The following is a 16,394-nucleotide window of genomic DNA, read 5'->3' on the forward strand; positions in this document are numbered from 1 at the left end:
CTTTAGTTTTTTTCTCCTCTAAACGGACAGTACGTGTGAGTGAGTTCTGTAGTGTGGTTTGTTTAGGGGAAGGGCTCATCAGCAAATTTAATCCAGAATATTCTTTCTAGTAAGACTTTATTTAGTTAAAAAAATATCAAAATTAATATCTATGAATGCACCGAAAGGAAAATTTGCGGCCGAAGCCGAATAAAATATAAACGCTTGGCCAAATACTGAATACATAATATCGAATGCAGTTGAAGTTTCTCACCATTTTTTTTTTTTTTAAGAAAGTCAATGTTTATTGAATATTCTGACATCTTTTAAATATTCCAGTAGCCTTTGCTTTTCAAAAAAAGCACAACAAAGTTTTTCATTTATATTTGGCCTTCAAATAAAACAAAACATGCATTCCAAAAAAAAAACTAATGTGCATTAAAGGGGAGGTATGATGAAAAAAAATCACTTTATAATGGTTTTGCTACAGTGATATACATGCCTTTAGCCTCATTCAGAGGGACAAAGTTAAAGTTCTGTTTCCTCCCTCCCTTGTTATTCCACATTTTGTAAAAACAAAGTCAGCTCAAAACGGACGAGTTGGATTTTGCCCACGTTGGCAGATGACGTCACCTAACACGCGTCCTAGAATGTGAGCTCTTCCCTCTCCAACTATCTTACAGCTAAAGCAAACACTTTGGCTTAAAATAGAATATATATGATACTTTATTGTCACATATGTAACTGCACTACTGGACGCCCAAACTGCACTACTTTTTTACTGTCGATCGTGTTGGGAGTCACTCCTTGGAGCCACGGCCATTGTTCACACACATCAGTTGTTAGCACGCTGTGCTAATGCTACACCAGTCTATGGAGCGAGACCCGACATCGCTTGTGAAATGAGGAGGAAACGATGGGGATGTTTACGGATTCGTGGCTCATCGCGCTAACAACGAACTCGGTTGTGGAAATGGGCAGCTTACAATTTTTACGCAATGATGAACGGTAAGCAAAAAGGAGAGAGTCTGGCTGTGTTTGTGTGTGGAATGGAGGAGCTACTGCTGCTGCTGTTGCTCTGGTTCTGCAGTAACACGCACACACTTTTGACTAAATCACTGCACGGTTGCGTCACATGCTACTATTCGGACTTGATTTTAACTCACTCCACCGAAGGCCAAATGTGGCTCTTTTGCAATATTCGGCTGAATACATTCGGTTACCGAATATTCGGTGCATCCCTATTAATATAGCATATCAACGTTTTGAGAATAAATGTATGAAAAATGAGTTACGGTCCATATCGCTCAGCCCTACAGGTTAGTACAGAAGTTAAAAACAGAAGTCAACACTTTACAGAAAAAAGCAAAGGAAAGCAACCTGTAATGAATAGGTAATCTGTCAGTAACATTAAAACCAGATCACTTAGACATCAAGTAACTTATTTCACACAGATGTGGATCAATGATATAGAAGATGGGAGTGTCGGATGGCTGGAAAATCAATTATCAGCTACTACGATTGAAAGACGTCCATATCCATCATGATTTAAAATGCAAGGGTGAAAACAGCAGTGACTCAGTGAATTTATTTTTGCTGTGTAATCTGGCTCCAGCAAAGTGGATATAAAACATCTCACACTCAATTAGCAGCCCACTCCAGTCTGTGTGTAGGACACCCCACAAACAATCCAAGGAAACCCCTGCAATAGAAATGAGCACTCTGAGATAAAAGCTCTAACACATATTCGGCCTCGGACAGGAATAAAAGGAAGCTTTGATGAGGTAATCACTTCGGTTTTACTTTTCACGTCTGAATCGATACGTTATTGCTGTAGAGTGAATTTGTATCTACATCCAGCCACTTACTCGTTCAAGGCTCCGTTTCTATCTTGAGGTTTTATTTTCTATTAGAAATGTGCCAGTGTTGTGCACGAAACAAATGCAAATGTGGCCTGTGGAATGTTGGTGTTGCTGAATACTGGCAGGAAGTGGAACACGCTGCCGTCGTATACGCCGATCCAGAGTCTCCCAAACACGCTCGATGGGTGACGTGTTGGCCGAGTACGCCGGCCATGAAAGAACTGAGAGGTTTTTCAGCTTCCAGGAATTGTGCACAGATCCTTTCAACTATGAGGCCGTGTATTATCACGCTGCAACATGAGGTGATGGTTGTGGATGAAAGGCACAATAACGGGCCTTAGGATCTAGGGGTGTTGCAATCTGATATCGGAAATTGGTCGGATATCAGCAAAAAATTGGATCGGGTTACATCCGCCGGCATCTAAAAATATCTGATACAAGCAGTCCATTCTAGACTCTATTCCGGCCCTTCTAGCCAGCTGCTAACAGAGATGTTAAATATATATATATATATTAATATTAAAGTCATATTTTAGCATCATTTAAAACAGTGGTTCTCAAATTTTTTTGGCTTAAGTACCCTCTTATGGCCAACTACTACATTTTGCTCAGAATTCTGTGAAACAACCAATTTAGAGGCATAATGATGAAATAAGTGATAACACACATTTTAAAGAATCTCCTTTTGTAATCACGGGGAATTAAACAGTATTTAGTGCTTCCAGAATAGATTTATTTTATAGTTTTTATTATTTATGTTTATCTCCCTCCTGATGTGGGACTGATCCTTGTATTTTCAGTTCATGTTCTATTCAAGATCTTTTCTATCATCATTTTTGTGTGTTTTTGGTGTCATTTTGTATATTTTGCAGTGTCTGACCTTTTTATTATTCAGTGTATTTTTCCCTTATTTTGTGTGTTGTTGGTATTATTTAAATTTTTCTATCTCAGTGTGTGTTTTTGATGTCGTTTTGTATGTTTCTGTTATTTTTGTGTATTTTGTAGTGATCTCGTGTATTTTTCTCTCTTCGTGCATGTGTTTTTGGTGTCATTTTGTTGTTTGTTCTTTCTATTATTCAGTATCATTTTCTCTTATTTTGTGTATTTTTCTTGTCGTTTTTGTGTTTTCGTGGTATTATTTCAATTATTCTATCTCAGTGTGTGCCTTTTTGGTGTCATTTTAGTTGTGTGTTTGTTCTTTTTATTATTCAGTATAACTTTTTCTTATTTTGTGTGTTTTTGTTGTCGTTTTATGAGTGTGGTAATAGTTGGTGTGTTAATATTCAGTGCGATTATCGTTTTTAACAAAAAATAAACATAAACCCCCATGTTTTTAATGCTTCCATTTGTTAATTTTCCTCCCTCTCTCCCAAGTACCCCCTGTAGTGCCATCATTTGAGAAACACTGATCTAAAATATCATCACTGGTTATTTAAAAGTTACTTCCAATTTGAAGAGTACCTGTGGTGTATATAACAAAATATGTTTAATGTGTTACTAATAAACAAAATATAAGGAAACATTTTACAAGGACTTTTTAGAACGATTTTATACTTTTGGGCATAAACCATGCCATGGAGAGTAAAGCCAATGATTGCAACAAGTGAAAAATCTTGCAGACACATTTTTTTTGCGTTTTCTAATCCAAATAACAACATTGAGTCAGAGTTATCCAAACTTGGCCATACCTGCCTGTCATTGCCCAATCTCGTTAGATCACAGAAGCGAATTAGTAATAGTTGGTGGCGATTGCCCAACCGTTATCTGCCATTGTGTCTTCAGGCAAAACACTTCACCCACATTGCCTAGTATGACTGTGGTGTGTGAGTGAGTGTTGGTGGTGGAGAAAGAATAATTAATGTCATGTAAAGCGCTTTGAATGACCAAAAAAAAAAAAAGCACTGTAAATCCCATGCATCATAACATCGGTACGAATAATCTGGATTTTAAGACAGTTTCAAGGAGTTCAGGAAGCAATAATCATGTAGGAAATCAAGTTAAAATATGAAAAATTTCAAACTTTTCCACAGGCAAAAATAATTCCCATCAACAACAATCACAGCCACCGAGTATTTCCAGTAAATGACTGCCGTTATTAAGTCTGTAGTTATTATTATTGGCACAAAGTAGGGTTCTCCGACTGGCATTCTGATGCTCATAAACAGATCAGATAACTAAAAGTATGACTCATGTTATTATGAGGTGTGACACAAAGTAAAAAAAAATAAAACAAAATAGTTAAGAGATTTGTGTAAACACTGTTTCTTAAACTGTCTATATCATTTAAAAAAATTTTAAGATTCTGTCCTTGTTGACCTAAAATCGTAATGGCTTTAATCTGAGACTGTAAAACACAAAAGAGGCTAAAAGTGGGTCACTGAATTTACTGTGTATAAAGTAGAATGCATCCTGACAAAGAAAAGTACATATAACGATATTGTTGAAGCTTATTTTTTTTTTCTTTCAAAGTGTTTATTTCGATTATATGAGAAAGGAAAACAAAGTGTGGAAAGTTGTGCGAGTTAAACTCCCATGTCTTTGCCTAAAAAAATTTTTAAAAAAAATTGCGTTTCGATTCGATTTTTTTTTAATGCACTTAAAAATGACTGCAGACATCAGATATAATGTCAAAAGTGCAACTTTATTGCTGTGAATGTCCTCAAGAGTTAAAATGCATAGAAGAATCCCAAAATAAAAAGTAAATGAGGCTCTGTCATTCAACAATTTCAAGCTTTAACCCAGGTTTAAGTAAAAGTGCAACTTTATAGTAGCTTAAATTTTCTAATTAAGAAATCAGATAACTACATATTCTATAACATTATAATAAAAAAAAAAAAAATAAACTCTTCCCTTAGCATCTCAGCATAGTGCGAATAAAAAATGTAACGTGCCTGTGGCACACACATAGCCTACTCACAGGGTAAACGAAAGTAAACAAAGAAGGCGCTGTCTCATATCGGAACGCAAAAAAGTCCGAAAAAACTGTGGTGGAAAAAAAAAAAAAAAAAAAAAATTATTTTTTGTTTTTAAACTTGAATTTGCAAAATAAGAATCGTTCTAATCTAAGATTGTATGGAGGTCGTATACTATTTTAGAGTAAGTATGCTGCAGGTTCACTGCAGCCGCAGCCGACCTCCAAACTTCTATAAGATTTAAGGTCTTCCATTGCGTAGGGCTTGGTGAAATCCAGGTAGTTGACGATATCAAGATACATAATAGACCAGATTTTTGTCTCGTAGATCCTGGTTTTGCTTTACTAGCCACAAGCGTGTATTTTCCTCTGATAACTTGTGAGATTGTTCTCCCTGATTTGTTATGATTTTTGGCAATCTATAAAATTCCAAAGGTGTCTCACTGTTTGACCGATTGGTACAGCCAAAAACACAGCAATAGTTCACCATTTCGTCTCAAAATTTGGGATTTTCTTGTCTGCCTGCTGTTTGTAGACCTGCTGCTTTATCTCCAAGATGGCGTCTCCCGGGTTGATGATGCGCCGTGAAAACCCTCTATATATTTCTTCATTTTTACATATTCAACATGGCAAATTCCACCTTTAAAAATACATATACAAAAAAATAAACATTTTAGGGTATTTCCTGGTTTAGGGTCAGGACTAGAATGAAAGAGTTAGTGGGGTGGCTAAAAACAAATATGAGCTGAAATAAAACCGACTAAACTTTAAGTCACGTGACCTAAACTGACCAATGAGGAGCGCTGCGTACGGATAGACTGTGTACGTCAATTGACACGTATTACGTACTGATAGCCACTGCTTTATTAAAACTACAAAAAATAAATAAGTTAATATTTAAACAATTCATTATTAAACAAGAAAAGCTATTTATTAATGCAATATGTATGTCTACAAATAATAATAAACGAGCTCAAAATAAAAAATTAAAAAAAACTAAACACACACGTGCCTATAGCTCTTAATTGTTATCCTTGATTTATTCGTACTCCTTTAGGCCTCTTATTATAACTAATGAAGTGTTGGAAGCTGTGGTTTATATGTTTAGTAGCTGATACCAGTGCGTCATTGTTTCTGTGTAAAGTGGTTGATTACATGAAGCTTCCTAAAAGCTGAAAACAATCTCCCATTACAGCTAATGCTGAAATGAACATGGTGCAGCTGTCTGTAGCGCAACACTAAAACAACAACAATATTTAAACATTGTTGTCGTTGAGCAACTTTGTTCTAAAAGTCACTGCATGCGCTTCTTCTGGAAGTTTTAACTCCACACACACGTTTTCAAGCGCCAAAACGGCCATGTTTCTGCCTGGAAATGTCGAGATTTAAAGCCGAAGTGAAAGTGAAGTACCAGAGGTGGAGGTGAAATACTCACCCAGAGCTCCTTCAGCTTCAGCCGGTGAACAAGTGGCCCAGCGTGCGTTGGTCCCCAACAGCACCAACAAACAAAGACAAAGTGTAGCGCTGCGTAGTTCCAGCATGGTTTCCCTGTGTGGACTTCACAGTCCGGACTCATAAAAGACGCTTTCCTACTCTCTGTGAGTGTCTCTTAATGTCTATCTGAGGGTGGAGCCGGTGAATCCGGGTCAATCGATTTGTGAGCTTCAAACCGAAAGTGATCAGTTTAGTTTCACTCAGCTGACAGCTGCGCTGTTCTCAGCCGAGAGTGCTGCAGCCGCCATTTCCGGACGGCTTTCAAATTAAGAGTCAGAGAGTGGTTCACACATAACAGAGATAAAATATAAATATTTTATTTATCATATGCGGATGAGTAGAGCTGCCACACGGGAAAATATATTCTGAATCACTATATTGTAAGAACAATATAATTATATTGAATGAACAATATACTGCTATTTTACAAACAATATGCTTATAGTTAATAAACAATATACTTATATGGTGCAAACATGATATGTACCAACAATATAATATGTTGTAATAACAATATACTGCTATTGTACAAACATTCCATTATATTGTACAAACAATATGCTTGTATAGTGTACAAACAATATACATATATTGTACAAACAATATAGTACATTGTAATAACAAATTATATGTACAAACAATTTACTTATATTGTGCAAACAATATGCTTGTATAGTGTACAAACAATATACATATATTGTACGAACAAAATAGTACATTGTAATAATAACAAATTATATGTACAATTTACTTATATTATACAAACACAATACTTATAATGTACGAACAATTTAGTATATAATTTATATTGTTTGCACAATATACCATATTGCATAATGTATGTAATGTTTGTACAATGTAATATAATTGAATAATTATATTGTACAGACATATTGTATTGTACAAACCTGATATTATATTGTTTATACAATATAAGTAATTGTTTCTACAATATAATATCATGTTTGTACAATATCATTAAATTGTTCATATCATATAGTGATTCAAAATATATTTCCCCCTGTGGAGGCTCTACGCTTCCGTAATCTATATTTAAAAATATTAGGCTGAAAAAAATCACAGAAATAATAAAATCTCACAGTTTAATAATTTTTGTAAATGAAAGTGAAAAAATAAATAAAATAAATAGTTTGTACTATTCAGGCACCTTTAGCTTTGTGGGGGCCCTTTGCAAGGAGATGTTTGGTGGCCCCCACTGTGCAAAATTACATGGAGTGATTCCTAATCCACTGATTGGTCCATGAACTGCTGGAATCCATTACACCTTACCAGCTAAATGAGCTACAGGTATTACAACCTCGCTGTAAAACTAAATAATAATAAAAATTAAAAAAAATAGCAGAGGAAGTTATACATGGATCTCCGCTGATTGCAGGACTGTTGTATTTGGTCATAAAAGTACACATATTTTTGAGCATTTTTAGGGGGGGGGGTTAATTCAGGAGAGATTATTTCAATAAAAATAACATAAAACGTGAAATTAAAAGGCAATGCGCCCCATTTGGAAAGCTTTGACCAAGTCACTTACATATATGGTTTTATAATTTGGGAGAACCGGACTAACTGAAGGAAACCCACATAATTATAGGGTGAACATGCAAACTCCACGGAGAAAGATTTCCCGGTCCACCCTTCTTGTTTTGAAGCACTAACCAACCTCACCAACGCACAAAAAAAAAAAAAACCAAACAAACATGAAGACCATATCAAAACTTACAGAAAACATGTGTTTTAAGACGAGGAATTCGGTGCAAAGTAGTTAATAAAATAAAAAATTTTTCTCTTACTTTAGCTGCAAGAATAATACTGTAAGTTTAGTTGGAAAAAAAATCTTACCAGCAGTAACCAATTAGACAAAGTTGTTTTTCAGCTTCAATTAAAAACAGTACAATTCATGAGACATGTTGTATTAGATATATTATTAGTTAGATGTGAGGTGGATACTGATTAAATAAAGCCTATAGATTTTAAAAAGAAAGATAAATGTCAGGGTAGAAAATGTTGAAAGTGAAATGTATTTACCAACAACCCAGCATACGTAAAAAAAAAAGATGTGGGGTTAAAGACAAAAGTCCTTTGTTCCTTCAATAACAAACAAGTGGATAAATATTTATCTCTGTTATCTGTTTCTGCCTCTAGCAATACTGAGTGTTTTAATTCGACAACTGATTCTATTTTCTGTGAAATTGTTGGAACAAAATAGAAAAAAAAAGGAAATAAATTAGCTGTCAATCAAGAACACTTTTGACTAACTGGTATCTTGTAAAATACTTGCTAAAGCCTATTTAACCTTAAAAGACAGTGCTGAGACACTCCTTTAGTATGAAAAAACAATTAAGGAACAAAGACACACCTGACTGCTAAGTGTGTAGCTTGCCCCTCCCTCTTGTCTGCAGACACACGCGCAGAAAGACCGAAATGATTTCAGCAGAAAGGGTATATGAAAATAGTAGTCCAACTGACAAAATAAAACCCACCTGAATTTGAAAGCAACAACATAAGGTATACAAGGCTGAAATTAAAACATTGTGCTACTAAAAAACTGAAAGATGGGGTTAACAGGTTTGCTTGAATTATGGCTACTCTTATATGTTTATGTTTGCACTTTTATTTTGGTGGTGCAGTTTTGTTGATTCCTTTCTTTCTGTTTTAATTACAAAGCCTGAATCCTCCCTTGCTCCACATTCCCAGAAAAGCCTGCTCCAGTCCCGGCTGGCCTCACGCCCCACTCGGTTGTTTCCGTCAAACACATCGCATGGGCTCGGCTTCTGTCAGATGCCCCTCCCTCCCTACCCTCCATCATCATCATCATCATCATCCTCATCATCATCATGCATTGTCATCATCGTCATCGTCATCCTCCACAACAAGTAACAACAACAACAACAAAAACAGGATATTTGTTTGTGGTGAGTCAGAGGTTTTAGATTTTAGTGAAAAAGAGAAGAACATTACATTTGATTGAAAAAAAGAAGAATATGTTCATTTTATGACATATTGTGTTTGAAAAAAATAAGCCTTTTCACACTCTGGAAGTGCCATGCGCGACCGGGCGGGGCGGGTGTCATAGGTCAAAAGGGATATAAACGTAAACACGACGCTGTTCGTGTAATGAGTGTATGCGCATGCGCACTGCCGAAAAATGAATTTTGCTCAAAATGTAAGTCTTTTTGTTTTCAAAGTGAACGGACACGTGTTTTATTTGTTTATTGTTATGGTTATGGTTATTATCTCAGTACGGAGGTAAATTCAGACCGTGACAAGATTATAACCTTATAACCCTAACATAATCCAATAAACAAATAAAAACATGTGTCCGTTCACTTTGAAAACAAAATGAATTATTATTTCTTTTTAGCAAAGATTCTTTTTCGGTAGCGCACATATACAATCTCAGTACGATGTGAACTCAGTACATGACACCGGCTTCTTCAACGAACAAGTTTCAATGGTATTTGCACTTTTATTTGTAATGTACGAGGAGGTCGCATTTAAGTCGATTATGGCCTGGCATAATCAATGGGTAGCTGAATGTGTGCATAAAATTGATAAATATAAATATATATTATATTGTTTAATTATTAATTATAACTAAACATACTGTACATTAATGGTAGTGGTACTGTGAGATGGTGAAAATACACAGAAAAGAACATAATATACTGTATTGCCTATTCCTTGACTTGATCTAATCTTGTGTTTATGACAAACAATTGATCCATATCACAGACATGTACCCTGATTTAATCTTTAAAAAAAAAAAAATAAATCTTTAATGTACTGTACATGTATATAAACTAGCCATTACATGACACCAGGCAGTATTACAGTAAGAGTTCTCACTTTGAAAAGTACATTTATGAGGTACACCATTCATTAACCAGGTCCATATGATTATTTTTTTATTAAGCTATTATATTATTTAAATGTACAAATATAAAGGAAGTGCATAAGATGGACGGGGCAATTTAATTTGCACATTTTCTTTGTGTAGTCTAGCTCCTTTTTTCTGTATGTGTGTAATTATCATCATTTGTGTTACACTGTTAATACACTGCTCTTTGCCGTTTATATACTAATACATTATTAAATCCCTCGGTGTTTAATGAAGTATTTTCTGATTCTGATTAAGTGAAACAGCACTGATCAGCTGATTTATGTTAACAAAATGTGACTGTAACCTGGATTTACTGTCAGGCAAAAAACAGAATTTTGAGCTTGTGTGCAGCATAAGCTTTAGCAGCATTAGCTTTAGCAGCAAACTCCGTCTTTCCGCCTTGGAGACTGATGATGACACGTTTGCGCAAAAAATCTTATAAGGATTCAACGCTCAAATGGCAAAAATAATCAAAATCTGTCAGACTCACTTCCTACTCTGTCAGCCATGGCGAGTATATACCTCTTGACCTTTGACCTAATGCGGAACGAAACATGAACCAGAGCAAGAGCGTGAAAAGGCTTATTAGGTCAAACAACTGTAAGACTAACTTTATTCATCATTTACTAAATTAAATCAAACCAGAGAAGTGTGTGCAAATGAATGCCATCGAGTGAAGAATGACCCCAAACACAATTAACAACTCTAAAAAAATGACGTCCCTTTACTGGTTTTACATCAGCAGACCAAAAAATAAGTCCAAGCATGAGTCAGACCTCACACATCATTAGATATTTCCCAAAAATCAAAAACATTTTACAGCATGTATACAAGTAAACATTTGACATTTTAACGTAATACTGACAAAACGCTTGCATATGGGTGGAGGTATAAAACCCCTGTATTCCCTTTTCTCTGTTTTTGACATAAAAAGAAAGAAAAGTCATTCTTACTCAACCCTGCTACCTCCCAATAACTGCTAAGCCACATTATAAAATAGGTGAACCAGTTGAATGTCCCCATTTACATACTTTTAATAAGCAAGTGGGTTTGAAAATCAAATGTGGCCAGAAGAGGAACAGGAAAAGCAGTTTTTATCAAAAATAAAAACTCAGTTTTCATAATGCAAAAGTGAATCCTGGTTTCTAAGGCTCTGTTTTGCAACCTTATTATGGGGCGCCGATTGTAAGTTGCACATGCTTAAATACACAGCAACTTTTCGCAACATTTAACAAAACCACGTTGAAAAAAGGTATGTGATTTTTTTTTTTTTTCGTTACTTTTGCCATTTTTAGTGCTCGTTCGTGTCAATGAGCTTTTATTTGGTACTTCTGGTGAAATTAGCTAAATATTTAGTCTCACCTATGATATTTAGATTTACACTTCTGCATTTAAAAGTTGCGCATGCTTAATAAACAGCAACTTTTCGCAACATTTAAACAAACCATGTTGAAAAAAGGTATGTGAATTTATTTTTTTACGTTACTTTTGACCAGATTTAGTGCCTGTTCTCGTTAATGAGCTTTTATTTTGGTACTTCTGGTGAATTTGCATATAAGCTAAATATTTAGTTTCACCCATGATATTTAGATTTAACTTCTACATTTAAAGTTGTGCATGCTTAAATAAACAGCAACATTTACCAAGAAATGTGATTTTTTAATGTACTTTTGACAGATTTAGCGCTTGTTCGAGTCAATAAGCTTTTATTTTGGTGCATCTGGGGAATTTGCATATTAGCTAAATATTTAGTTTCAACATTTTAACATTTAGATTTAAATTTTACATTTATATTTTACGTTTAACATTTTCATTTAACATTCAGATTTAACATTTAGATTTAATATTTAACATTTACATTTATTTCACTAATATTGCTGTAAATCTGGTCAAAAGTATTTATTTATTTTTTTTAATGTGGTTTGTTTAAATGTTGCTTTTTTTTTTTAGCAGGCGCAACTTTACCATCGTCGCCCCATATCCTATGCATCAAACAATCTAATAATGTGTACCTGTGCAACACACTACTGCCTACAGGCATGAAGACTTTCCCTGTTAACAGATGTTAAACAGCATGACAACATTTCATACCATATTAAATAACATTAAAATTTTGAGATTTTATGCCTGACTCATATTTTTACTTTTTTTTTTAAAAAATAATTTCGAAAATTAAATGTAAGATTTTCTACAATACAAAAATACATGAGTAGGCATAAAATCTCAAAATGGCCAAACAATGACTGTTGGCCCTTTGGTATGAGGGTGACGATTTGCACCACACCTTATATGATCTCTCTCACATATTTCATTTAACCTCAAACATGTGGCATTTGAATGACGTACCTTTTAAATCTTCATCCCACTTTTTATCACTAGAATGAACAAATATGTTGGAAAGATTTGTCCTGAGGAGTCTGTCTCACAGCTTTTCACAACTAATACTGGGATGATGATTAAAAACAAACATAAAAACAATGTTGGTAGATGAACTACGGCCGGACCCGCAGAACGTCTCCACGCCGAATAGCATGTACCACCTTCCCGAGAATTCAGTCAAATGACTCTGTTCCACCAAGTAAAACAAATTAAATTGTGCGACGTACAAATGTTAATCTACGTTAAATTGCCTTTGAAACGATATATCACACGACTATGTTCTGATAATCTCAGAAATGACCGGAAAAGAGGGTGCGCCCCCGGGCCCCCATCCATGTCAAATTAGAGCCCGATTCAGCGAGCACTATCGGAGGAGTAGTCCATTGAAGAATGGGCCCCCGGGAGCCCCATGGCCCATATGGAGCAATGGGCCCCATTCATATATTGGTATGTGTCAATGAATTGGTACCACCAACTGTCGCAATATATGACTCACAAATAAATGAGAAAACTACTTTAATGGAAATTGCCTAAATTACCCTTGAAACGATGTATCACACGACTATGTTCCCATAATTTTGGAAATTACCGGAAATGGGGGTGGGCACCGGGGCCCATACCCTATTTCAAAAAAAGGTCTCCGAGTGTCTCATCATATTCATTCATAGAGTATTCATACCAAACTGCATTCTGATCTAACGAGAACTAATAGTCATTTGAAAAATGGGTCCCCCTGGTGCCCCCGTACGGGGTAATGGGCCCCATGTGTGCCAAAGATTCGGTACCATCAACCGTCATAACATTTGACTCGCAAATAAATGAGAAATCGACCTTTGGTTTTTTTTCTATTGGGGCCCCAAATCAAAAAGGATTATACCTACCAAATTTCAACCCGATCCGTTACCGAATAACAGAGGAATAGCGATTTTAACTAGTGTACAAAACAAGAAGAAGAAGAAGAAGAACAAAGTGAGGGCGTTTTGAGTCCTGTAGCCCGGCCTAAAAAGAGGGGAGGGAATAACTGGTGTGTGCTATTCTCCTGAGTGAACCTCGAGGTCAGTGATCAGCACGTTTCCATCAGAGTCTGTAGCCTGGGAACTAGTTTGTCTGTAATAAGCGGTGCCGAGGCCACGGAAACGTGCAGCGTTCCTTTTATAGAGAAACCACGTCACCCCTGCCAGCAGGACGAAGATCACTACGGCCACCAGCACCGCAGCGGTGATGACGCCATGATGTAAACCTGGAGAACAACAAGACGATATAAGAACGTTTGAACCTAGACCGCAACAACACTACAGTTAGAAGTAATGGACACATAGGAGACCTTAAATCTTGCTTTTAAACACTTTACCATTTAGTGGTTCCACTTCCACTTCAGGAACTATATCTGCAACAAGAAAAACATTAGAAAATTAGCACAGAATATCCAAAAATCCTTCAAAGCAAATTCATCCATGATTTTTTCCTTGTAATTTCTACATATTTTAAGCTTTTGTTTTAATTTTTATCCATTTCCAAAAAACATTTACCTGAACATGCTAAGCAGCAACTGGTAGATAGATATTATACTTTTTATTGCTGTTAACAATGTTTACCAACTGTAGCATCTGATAAACGTATATAATAGATAATAAGATTTAGCTAAAAACAAAACAAACTTCCATCACAATAATATTTTAGGGGAAATAAAATAGCTACTATGAACATTTTTAAATCCGAGGTAAAGGCCCACTTTTTCTCTACTGCTTATGACTGAGACAGATTTTTAATCATTTTATTAATGTTTTTATTGTTGATTTTAAACCCTGTTTGATGTTTTAATTGCTTTTTTTAACAGTTAAATGCGCTATACAATCTTAAATTATGGTTAGAGATTATAATAGGGGTTCAATGCTAAAATTGCAGCTTGAGATTTCTCAAAAAAACAACAAAATGTTATGCGTTTAGAAATTTGTATATTGTGCAAAATAAAAGTTTAATGTGTTCTAATTAACTATTAACGGGTTGGAATTGTAGTGGTTACTTGGTAAGGATGGGGAAAAATGTCCAGTCATGATATAACAATATTTTTTTGATGACTATGTTTAAAAAAAATATATATATATATATATATATACATTCCAGAATTGATGCTTTTTCATTCTATTTTTTTATTCATATCATCTCTGAATAAGTGGTCAGAGGTTAGCACAACATGTAGTGTTATGTATTTGAAGTAAATATCACACCAAATGATTTATAGATTTCTTATTTCTAGAAGAGTACGAGTCAGCATTTGGGTTTAGATGAGGAAAATGAGAAATCAATCAAATCACTTTCATAACAGAATCAAAGTAAAAAATGGAATAGACACTCAAGTATTGTGATAAAATCGAATCAGGACAAAAGCATATCCTTCCTACTACTTGGTGGATGGATGAATGGATGGATGCATGGATGGATGACTAGAGGACGTTTAGATAGCAGTGTTAGCTATAATGCTAAGGTAGGCTGATCAGTGTAAAAACACATCAACATGTGAGAATATGTTAAGGTTCCATTTATTCAGACAACTTTTTTCAGGAAATGTACTTTGATCTCCTGATATTTTTTGACTGCCAACTGTCAGTCTTCCTCAGAGGCATCTACTGATTGCTGAAAAAAATTGTCTGAGTAAATTAAACCATAGGATATTATTTAAAAAAAAAAAAAAAAAGACAAAATCAACTTGCTGGAATTTGGCATGTGATAATGAATGTGTTTTATTTCTTCTTCAAATGTAGTAGGGCTGGGCGATATGGACCAAAACTCATATCTAGATATTTTTTCTCAAAGTGGCGATCTCCATATTTTGAATTGAAATAAAGTCTTACCAGAAAAACAATTTGAGTTAAATTTGCTGACGCAAAATGCCACATTGGAGCTTTAATTCCTCTTTAAAGCAGAATAAAAGTTAATTCCTCTTTAAACTGACCTTGTAAACACTTAATTCCTAATGCTGATTTAAATCCGAATTAAACTTAAATCTGAATTAAGTAGCTGGTTTATTCCAATTTTAATTCCAAATTAGATAATTCTCGTGAAGACTTAATTCCCCTTTAAGTTAATTCCGGTCGTTCTGCGCATGCACGATTTACCGCGATGATGACATAATGCAAGATGGCGGTGGTCTGAACTCCAGCCAAGGCTATTTAATAAGAGCCTTAAAAGACATGGATATAATAAAAAGAGTGGATGGACGGAGGCGTAAACATGCAGACTTTCACACAGACACACACAGACTTATTAAACACACACGAACATCGGTAAACGCGGTAAACGGAACAGGCTTCACCGAACGGTTGGCACTAGGACCCGGAGGTGGAGTAAATGTGTCCCAGTACTGCTGCACAGGCTGTAATATCACCAAGTTTATCATTTTACCAGTTGTTAGAGCTACTATCTTTACCAGGGAGCTAATATTTATTAGTGGTGAATGTTTTCCAGAGTTTTACTGGGCTTTATTTAACGGTGATTAGTTCCTATCTCTCTTATGCTCCGCGGTCCAAACTGAAACCGTGTGTTCCTTTTGAGCTGCTGCTTCAAAACTACAATCAAAAGAAAAGTGAAAACAGTTCTTATGTGTGTTCTGTGTTACAGCCGACAATAAGAGGTTTATTGAGTGTTTTTCCCGATAGACATGATATGTCACGTTTTCCCCCTGTCCAATCAGAGCCTTCCCAACCCCCAGACCTAAAGCGGAATTGAATAAAGCTGAATAAACCGGTTTTCTATGTAAACCTCAATTCGGGAATTACTAATTCCATCTAAACACGAAGCAGAACACTTTAATTCTGAATTATTTAATTCTCTCTGAAATCTACTTTTCACGCTGTTCTGAAAAGTAGCAAAA

The 16,394-nt window shown here is 35.3% G+C and overlaps 2 protein-coding genes across 3 annotated transcripts in view; both read right to left on the minus strand.

Annotated features, from left to right (window-relative positions):
- The window catches only part of ly75 (lymphocyte antigen 75), a 28,200-nt gene extending 21,907 nt beyond the window's left edge, over nt 1–6,293 (minus strand). Inside the window, exon 1 of the mRNA XM_028472861.1 lies at nt 6,188–6,293. Within this exon, the coding sequence (XP_028328662.1) occupies nt 6,188–6,293 (106 nt within the window). The remainder of the gene's footprint in view (nt 1–6,187) is intronic.
- Nucleotides 6,294–12,013: 5,720 nt separating this feature from the next.
- Nucleotides 12,014–16,394, minus strand: part of pla2r1 (phospholipase A2 receptor 1) — a 35,404-nt gene continuing 31,023 nt past the window's right edge. For both annotated transcript variants that reach the window (XM_028472873.1, XM_028472882.1), the window contains 2 exons: nt 13,875–13,910; nt 12,014–13,763 (listed from right to left, as the gene is read on the minus strand). In XM_028472873.1, coding sequence (XP_028328674.1) covers nt 13,555–13,763; nt 13,875–13,910 — 245 coding nt within the window. In that variant the 3' untranslated portion in view covers nt 12,014–13,554. The remainder of the gene's footprint in view (nt 13,764–13,874; nt 13,911–16,394) is intronic.

This window comes from Gouania willdenowi, chromosome 3, assembly GCF_900634775.1.
Source record: "Gouania willdenowi chromosome 3, fGouWil2.1, whole genome shotgun sequence".
Taxonomy (NCBI): domain Eukaryota; kingdom Metazoa; phylum Chordata; class Actinopteri; order Blenniiformes; family Gobiesocidae; genus Gouania; species Gouania willdenowi.